At 42.6% G+C, this 9,633-nt stretch overlaps 1 protein-coding gene across 1 annotated transcript; it reads right to left on the reverse strand.

Moving 5' to 3' along the window:
* Window positions 1–5,969: 5,969 nt before the first annotated feature.
* On the reverse strand, window positions 5,970–9,427 carry FAD6 (fatty acid desaturase 6). The gene is made up of 10 exons (XM_078587148.1): window positions 9,273–9,427; window positions 9,111–9,159; window positions 8,329–8,576; window positions 8,100–8,243; window positions 7,863–8,014; window positions 7,425–7,547; window positions 7,140–7,317; window positions 6,933–7,051; window positions 6,646–6,760; window positions 5,970–6,573 (listed from the first exon to the last, which is right to left on the reverse strand). The coding sequence occupies exons 1-10, from the start codon at window positions 9,309–9,311 to the stop codon at window positions 6,412–6,414; spliced, it is 1,329 nt and encodes a 442-aa protein (XP_078443274.1). The 5' UTR covers window positions 9,312–9,427; the 3' UTR covers window positions 5,970–6,411.
* Between the last annotated feature and the right edge of the window lie 206 nt (window positions 9,428–9,633).

The raw sequence follows: 9,633 nt of genomic DNA on the forward strand, positions 1-9,633 counted from the left end.
GAGACTAGATATCTCATTCCTTGGGTATACTGTGTACTGCCTTTTCTCAAATAAACAGAGCATCTAACAATGTGTAATTTACAATATTACTTTCATACATAGGAGCAGAGGGGCGTATATCCAAATATTTATAGGACAGCTCCTAGAAATTCACGAAAGAGGAGGGTTTTTTCTGCAAATTTTGTGGAGACCAAAAGGATCAAATGCCTTAGTTTGATCCATATTCAAACAGTTAATATCTGAAGATCCAACGGTCGGATTGAACTCAAATTTTGAGGGCTACTTCTTCATTGTATCCTCTTTCTATCTGCATGGATGGATAGATGAGAGGAGTACCAAAACTAAACACAATTAAGGAATACTTAGGGGAGATCTCCTTGGATCAACTTTTATACTGGTATTTTATTTGAGCTTTAGTTTCTTTTTTCATTGATCTTGATTTGAGTTCTTCTAAATCACCTTGGCTAGGGAAAAATGTACTAGCCCTTGGGTTAATTGAAGGAGGAAGTTAGCTAATGATCATATTCCATTATCAGACATAAAAATACCCTAAAAATTAGATACATTATCTGTCCCATACCTGCCTCTAAATCTCTACATTCTTCGCCAACCATTATTGTTTGAAAATCCTATATTGAGTATTCCTCTTATCTCATTACACTTTTGATTCTAGATCTTCTTTTGAGGACCATGTTGAATCAAGAGAGTACCTGTATTCTCTCATCTCTACTACCTCCCTTTTATCACTTGTTTTCCCTTATGATCTCTAGGGATTTACCCTTTTATTTAGAAAGGAAACCAATTGAGATCACCTCTTTTTAATATTGGAGACTTGATCTTCTCTGAAGATTAATTGTGTCAAGATTAAATCTATTAAAACTCCATCCTAATTAGCTTTAATTAAATATTTGAACTCTGCTTCCCGGTGGACAACCCCTCTACTCAAAATTTACATCTTAATATAGAGGATTCATTATAAAGATTATCATATAAGTTGATTACAAACAACGATAGTAATTAACCTAGTTAATTGCAGTAAATTTTGCCTTTCACTATCCAAGACTCTCATCCTCATCACCCACTATTGGTCGATCCTCAGCTTCATGTCTCTCTCATAGTGTTGTAAACCTTCATTTAGCGCTTCTTCTCCATCTAGAGCAATTGAAAAAGCTTAGGGTAATTTGATTCCTAATTTTTAGATGTAGATGATTCATAATCTCTTGGCTGAGAATTTGGGCCTTTATCTATTGGGCTCTGTGTGTCTCCTACTACATTATCATGTAGTGTAAGGGCTGCATATCCCACAAGATTTCTCTTGTCACATCTTGAAGAATATTTCACCTTAATGAAATGTCACATCAGCAGAAATAAATAATTTCCTTGATTCAAGATGGTAGCAGTTGTACCCTTTTGGGTGTGATTAACCCAAGTAAATACATATCTCTGACATGGAACTGAACTTATCTTGTGGATTGTGAAAATGTACAAAAGATATGCACCCATACATCAGGCCTAGAAGACTCCCGTATCCTCATGATCTGGACGGCAACCTATCAATTATATATCCAATGTTAAGGCAAACTCTCCTAAAAAATAGGTTGCATCATAATGATTGAGCAATGATAGAGTAGTAGTGGTCATATGACCTATTCGCCTCTCAGCTACTCCATTATGTCCTGGTGTATATATGACATAATATTTATGAATTACACCCTACGCCTTGAAGTTCAAAGAAATATTTTCATTGATGAAGTCCCATGCATTATTTGAGTGTAGTCGTTCAATAGAAGTGTTAAATTAAGGATTCGCCATGTGAAAGAAGGCTAGAACTGCTGAGGTAACATCTGATTGGATTTCAATAGATATACCCAAGCTAATTGTGTGAAATCATCAACAAAATCACTAAAATATCTGGCACATGTCAACACTAGAGTAAAACAAAATTACGCTTAGTTCCCTTCTGCTACTAAAGGATGCATCTTTGTGCTTGGAAATTTGATATGTATCACAATAGAGATTAGCAACACTCACATAACTTCAATATCCCATAAAAGATATGTTTCAACAATTCAAATGACGAGTGCCCAAGGCAAAAATGCAGGAAGTTGATCTTCTCCATTTGCCTGCAACAATTTGGCTCCTGTACAACATAGCACGATGTTGGATCACCATTACTCACATAAAAGATGCCACTTAAAAGATGGAAATTATCTGGTTCTTTGCCGTATCATAAACACAAATATCATCTGGTGTCATAGAAAAAGTCAGATTTAAATCTGTAACAAATCTATGTGGAGATATCTGCCAGGCTCTGAGACCAATAAAATGTAGGTCATGATTGAGACCAAAGCCTGCAATCTTCATGTCCCCACACCCTTATGTCTCCTTTATAAGGAGTATAATTATGAAACTTAGAACAATAGGGGTTCAACTGATTTGCTGTACTAGTAATAATGTTCTGAGTCAGATAAAATATGATAATGATAGATAGGTAGCTCACCAGCTTAGGCCATGAATGTAGAGATTATCATGGTTTTGAGCTTCTCAACTTGTTCCTTCAGAGTAACATAGAATTCAATTGTAATCTTACGAGTAGTCTTGGTGGTGTCCTATCCTCATGTTTCTCCATCACTGGACTCACTTTCTTTAGCATTGGTAAAATAGGCTTGTGAAGGCTTGGGAGGTTGTCCATGCATAATACATCATGTATACTTGGTATGGTTCTCTTTGCAATCCAAAAAAATGTAAATTGGATCGAGCTTATTTTTTACCTCCTTTCCCCCTTCTGATCTGCAGCTTCGGCTCCATACTTCCTCTGAATTTTCATAGTTGTGCCCTTATGTCCATCTAATGTGCCTCTATGATGTTTCACTTATTCCATGAGTCATGTTCGTGCATTCTCTCTATCATTTTCATAGACACTGCGCCTTCTACATCTATTTGAAGATGAATTGCCTTCTCCAAGTCTGGAACATGCTCTTGGTTGAGGATCTGACTCTAGAGTCCGTTCTATTCCTTGTTGAGTTCCATAAGGAAACATAACGATCCTATATACTAGATTACCATTCTTCTAGATTATTGATTATTCAAAGATGATCAATCTCTCACCACAGTGCCTGAAGTTCCTCATCAAACTCAATAGCTGACATGTCTCCTTATACTAGAGTGGTTGCCATGGTCACAAGCTCAAGGTCTGAACTGGCCATCCTCTTCCTTCCTGGTCAGACTATTCAGATCTACTCCTCCCTGAGATGATGACTTAAGTCTTTGCTTTCTACTATCAGTTCCACATTTGGATCTAATTCAGCCAACTAAAGCCATTAAACTTGATGACTTTGGAACGACACGAAAAATTATTTGGCTTCCTACACTGATGGCGAGGACGCCAACATCTCATCGAGAGTCAACCAAAGTCAACCTACCACGGTCAACCGGAGTCAACCCTAAAGCCGACACGCCACAACCGCCAACTTGCACGTCTCCACCCATGCACGCCTCTACGCGCGTCATGACACGACGCCAAAGGCAGATCCATAACTGCCCTTTGGCGTGACACGGCGCATGTCTTTATTTTCTCGTCTTTACTTTCTCGTCAATTTCTCTTTCCTCCAAGGCCTATATAAAGGCCATTGTTTTCAAGAAACTCTTAGGCAGTCATTAATTCAAGAATTGAGTTTTGTTAACTCTTCTTGGAGGACTGCCCAGCCTCCCCTATCCTTCTTAACCTTAGCCGTCGTCGCCGCCGCCGCCGCCGCCGCCGCCTCGCGACATCAGCCTCACATCTCTATTCTCTCTCTCTCTCTCCCCCCCTCTCTCTTGTCCGCCAGCCTTGGCCGCCCAAGCAGCCCTGCTAGGGCTGCTCAGGCAGCCCCGACCAGGCCGCCCAGCCAGAGCCTCCCAGGCAGCCCCGCTAAGGCCGCCTAGGCAGCCTCGCCAAGACCGCCCAGGCAGCCCCGACCAGGCCGCCCAGGCCGCCCAGGCCGCCCAGCCAGAGCCGCCCAGGCAGCCCCGCTAAGGCTGCCCAGGCAACCCCGACCAGGCCGCCCAGGCAGCCCTGACCAGGCCGCCCTAGGCAACCCTCGCTAGGGCTGCCCAAGACTGCCCAAATCGGGCCGCTCGAGGCCACGCTCAGGAGGCCCTTGTCCATGCGCCGTCCGCTCTTCGAGCCGTGCGCGCTGCGCGCGCTCGGGTGCGCTCCGCCGCACTCCGCGCACTCCGCCGCACTCCGCGCACTCCGCCGCACTCCGCGCACTCCGCGCACTCCGCGCACTCCATGCACTCCGCGCGCGCTCTGGCGCTCCGCGCGCTTCGCGCGCTCAGCGCCCACGCGCATTGCTCCGCGCGCTCTGCGCACCCTTCGCGTGCTTTGCACGCGCGGGTGTTCGCCCACGCTTGACTCTGCGCCCACGACAACTGCACTTAACCAGGGCCGTTCAACGCCCGGAACGTCCAGCCTCGTCCAGTGGGCCGCTCAACGCCTGGATTCGCCCAGCTTAGTCACAATCAGAATTGCCTGCAACCTCTTCACGCACTACGGTGCCGAGGTACTCCTGAACTCTTTGGTGACGACGTGTTCTCCGTTCAGTGTCTTCTCGAGAAGTTTCCACCGCCGTAAGATTTAGATTTGGTTTGGATCTTCTACTCATCCTCCTTCATTCTTGAGAGTTTCCTTGCAATGCGAATTCGAGTATTAATTTCGGTGCTTAGGCATCGTCGCGGTGGGGGAAGACAGTACTCCCGCCCTCGAAAGGGTCGGAACTACACCACCAGATTTTCATCGGTTTTAAATCCGAATCCGGCCGTGAATTTCTGTGGATTGTTTTATCCCTCACACATCCATCCTACCCTTAGTCCATTTATCCTGTCGTCCTGCCCTTCCTCGCCTACCCCGTAGTCGTCCTACGTCATACACCTTGCTCTTCTCCATCCATTTTTGGATTTGAGAGACTCAATATGTCATCCATGTTTGCCTCACCCTTGAGCTTCCCTCAATCTTGATTCTTTGCTTCCTCCGGAATTAACATTCCACAATATTGGTTGTTGACACTTCTAGGCCCATAGTTGCAAAGTCTGAGATATTCCAATTGGATCCCCACCAATTTTCTTTCTCCTCTCTTCTTCTCTTCAGTAAGCTCTTGCCTCTTTGAGATAGACCAGATGCAATAATCAGGCCACATCGCACCGCACTGCTACTCTGTCTTGCCTAGATCTGATTTAGGATCAAATCTGTAAATGCCCAGGTTGCTCTGATACCATGTGAGACTCTAGCTGGTGGCGATCTAAGTTGCTTGCTTGAAAGAAAGATGAGAAAACTACATGACGTAGATTGTCTCCCATACTTATCGGGTTACAAGTGGCCAGAATATTATTGGGCTAGTTAAGGTACAATGAAATAAAGAAAAGGAAATAAAGGGATAAAAAATATAAAACAAGGAAAAAGAGAATAAAGAATGAGAATAATAAAGAAGAGCAGTTGCCTTCAACCCTTACAAACATTAGACTGTAACGGTCACTTTATTCAAAGACATAAAAGGATAAAAAACAAAATATATTTGACACTTTGGACCTCCCACTAACTTCATCTGTTACTTTACAAATTACCATTAGCTGATTTGCTTAAAAACAGTATGCATGAAAAGATAAATGAAACACTTAATAAAGTTAAATAAATATGGAACATTAAAACTTTGATATTACGTCAGCCTGAAAATGATCCTCACCATGTCACAAATGTAGAGAAATTAATGAAATAATAGACCTAATCATATATCATCAAGCCATGTGCCATGAATATTCCGCTGACGAAAAACTTTATAAACCAATGGCATACTAGATGAAACACAAGGAAATCTGACGTACTACATTGAAATCTAATATTTGGATACACCAGTTTTTAAATGATAATCTTAGTACTCCAAAAACTTCTACTGCCCTCTGTGACAGTAGATATTGTTCGGCTAAAAATAAGATGAAATTAAAAGTGTTCTCGCCAAGTTTATATGATTCATCAGTAGATCTCAAACGAAGTGAGGCTGTGGTAAGATGGTGAGGCAAGTCCAACACAGGACATTGAGCCAACAATCAAAGTTAAGGTGGCTGAATGAGCCCAGAATATTACATGCGGTCCCCAAAGTGCATGCAACAGAATACCCTCTACCCTCCAGAAGCAGCAACTGCAAGAATCAATAATCAAATCATAGGTTTTATCCCACCTTCACGCTCTGATTTTATGATTCTGCGGCACATAATTTTCATAGCCTTTGACGTCTTGACAGTGCGGGCCTCTAGGATGACCAACGGCAGGGACCAGGTCCGCCTCAAAGCGGGGGCTTGCCAGATAAAGAGAAACCAAAGGGATGATGGGGAAGGACCGAATAGAAGCAAGGGACCCAGCACATTAATGGATAAAAATCATGCATAATCAGGCATCAGCTTCCTGAGGAAACGGATGGGACCGGAGTCTTCTGGTCTAAGCTGGTCAAAGGGGACGTAATTATGTTCTTCGCTGTAAACATGGCATATGGTCATTATAGTCTTCATCAAGCGCCAGTTCCAGTTTGCTTCATTCAGATACTGTGACAAGGAAAAATATTTTATTAGGGCTAGCGGAGAAAATAAGTTAATTTAGAAGATGTATGCTCATACCTTGCCCCAGTTTTCTTGGAGTGATTGATGAGCGTCTCTGAGGTTGTAACTGGGAATTCTTGGAGAAACATGATGAGGAATGTGAACGTTGATATCGTGGCAAAGAATTTCTACCCTGTAAAGGAAAACCCACATCTCAAAAAATCAGATCCCAGCCAGTATTCACCCATAGGCGATTAGTTAAGTTTTAATGCTTAATTATTATTGGCAATAAATTGATCTTTTTAAAGAACAATTTATTGCCAATAATAATTAAGAACAGAAGGGAGGATGGACAAGAAAAGTACCAGCGAGGATAATTGCAGTGGACTGTTCCGTTGAGCTGGGCCTGTGCAGCGTTCCATGTGTCGGAAGCTTTGAACGGTATGTGTGGTGCAGTGTGATGGACCATAGTAAATGTACTCATCTGGATAATATCAATGAATGAAACATTTGTAAAAAAAGTTGTATGAGGGCAGAAATCACAATACAAGAAAGATAATTTGGAGCTTTACCCAAAAGTGATACCCTAAGAATGGCATTAACCAGTACTTGATCCATCCAATAAATCCCGTCTTCAAAATGATCAGAGGCCATCCGATGGCCATAAATCCAAGCACGCACGCCAAACTTATCTTCACCCTCCGCACTTCATTGGGTCTAAATTTCTTCAAATCAAAGTGCCACACCAGCCTGCCGTTAATGGAACAAAAAGTAGAAAAACCTCAAAACTAGAATCCAGGGCAGAAAATACACATATGAGATTAATTGGCGATCAACGAGAAAACAAATTAATTTACCAGTGAGCTATGGACATCCAAGGACGGAACGGGCCATAACCCAGAATTATTCCTTTGCGGAGAAGAGGCTTCGAGTCAAATTCCTCTCTGTCCACTGGATGCCAAGCAGTGTCCTCTTCTAGCCTATCATATTGTAAAAGTGAACGGACTTTTTTAAAGTAGATGGAATCTCAATTAGAAGTAGTTACATTATTAAACACAATCCATCAAAGACGTGCCTACATAATCCACAAGGTTTTCAAAAATATGCACAAATATACAAGGTTTGCATCTTGAAAGCATGAAATTCGTCATTAAAAAATATTCAAAATAAACACCAAAATGAAAGGTTCTGCGATAAGGAGACAGAAAATTATGCAAAATATAAGCGAATCATTTCTGGATACGAAATGAATAGAACTTCATTAAAAATATATACGAAATGAAAAGTAGACATACATGTTTGTCTTGGCATGGTGCTGATCGTGCTTAAATCGCCATGGCTCATAGGGATAGATCAGGGGCAAGAATGCGAGGGTTCCAACAATATCTTCCGCTAGTTTATTGCGGGAAAACGACTTGTGAGCACAGTCATGACCGATCACAAAAAACTATTTAAAAACTAAAGTTAGCAACGACCTTAGTGAAAAAATCAAATAAAATTTAAATATAGATGACAGGAATATTGAAACCGACCCCTGTGACGGCAGTGCCAGTCCACGCCCAAGCCAGTGGAAGCAGATACCATGGTGCTTTGGAAATCATGAAAAGCCCCAAGGCATAAGAGGTGACAGATATCAACACAGATGTCCAAGCCTTCACATCATCGATCTCAAATACCTTGGAAAATTATAACGAGTCAACACCAAGGATGAAACATACATATGAGGCAACAAAAATAAATCTATCCATATTCACCACAAACCTTCTTAGGCAAGGAGCTGATGATATCCCTTAGAGTAACATCTTCAGGAAGCGGCTCCGCAATCTTAGTGAATCCATAATCCTCAGCCATCTGTCTTCTCTCCTCTTCGTTGCCAAGAACAGGGGTTGCGACAGGAATAGCCACAGCCTTGGTGAAGATAGAACTCCTGCCATGGTTGAAGTTAAAGATATGCCGCTGAGTAGTTCTTTTTTGCAGATGGCGTCCCCTCCATTTTATTTGGTATTCACCTGTCATATTCGTGCGCGAATTACTAGGATGAACATCTAAAGAACAACTGTACAAGTTTCAGGAACATACGTGGTTTTATGCATCCAAAATTTATGAAAAAAGGGTCGCATCTCAACAAAAGTATTTGACAAAGGAAGACATAACCTTATAGATTAGAAAATCATCATTGGAGGAAGTCACAACGAAAGCCTTCCAACGCTAGTTCTTATGTCTTCGTTGAGGAATCATGATGAAGACGAGGTCACATACAATCCTAAGGTCAGCGTCGTGCCATCAACCAGAGGTTCTATAAAGAATTACGCTAAAGAGGTAGAACACAACTCTTCACAGCATACGTCGAGAATACTCTCCCACCAGTAAAAATCATAGCCGATAGCCATAACGTGTTTCTCTCTTCTTCATTTTTTTTTCTCGAGCATTCAAAAGCTCCAATGACAAAAACCAGCACAAAAATAACTCCCAATAGCATCTTTCAGGAAAAAAAAGAAAGAAAGAAAAACTCCCAATAGCAAAAATGAAACTTTCGAACGTACCCGGGAAGTTCGGGGCCCTCTTGCTCCAACTCCCCCTCTGCAGAGGCGCCTGAGACAGAGGAAGAAGAAGATACTAATTCAATCGCCTAAATTCACAATGCAAAAGCGACAGATTTGGAGGTTGAGAAAAGAGAGGACGATCAAAAGAGGGCGATTACTCACACGAACGAGAAGGGTAGAATCCGCGAGGGAGAAAGCCATCTGCGGAGCCACCAGAAATGAGGCCCGGGTGATAACCTCGGAGAGAGGAGAGGGCGCAAACCGCCTCTGGATTGTGCAAGTGAACTTATACCCACGGGATATGGCGTGGCCATGGAACCTCGACAGCCACACCGCCAAAGAGCAAGCTCACTTCCTGGTGGAGATGGCGTCTGCCCTCTGCCGTGGGGGCCCAGCGCGGGCCACCGCCATTCCCAGCCCTTTAAACCTGCCAGCTCTCTTTAACTTTCTTAATGCGGAAGATTTAATAAACCTTACTAGTCAGAACGAATTAGGCGTCAAACCCCCCAGCCCAATAGTTGAG

The sequence above is a fragment of the Wolffia australiana genome, chromosome 15 (assembly GCF_029677425.1).
Source record: "Wolffia australiana isolate 7733 chromosome 15, ASM2967742v1".
NCBI lineage: Eukaryota > Viridiplantae > Streptophyta > Magnoliopsida > Alismatales > Araceae > Wolffia > Wolffia australiana.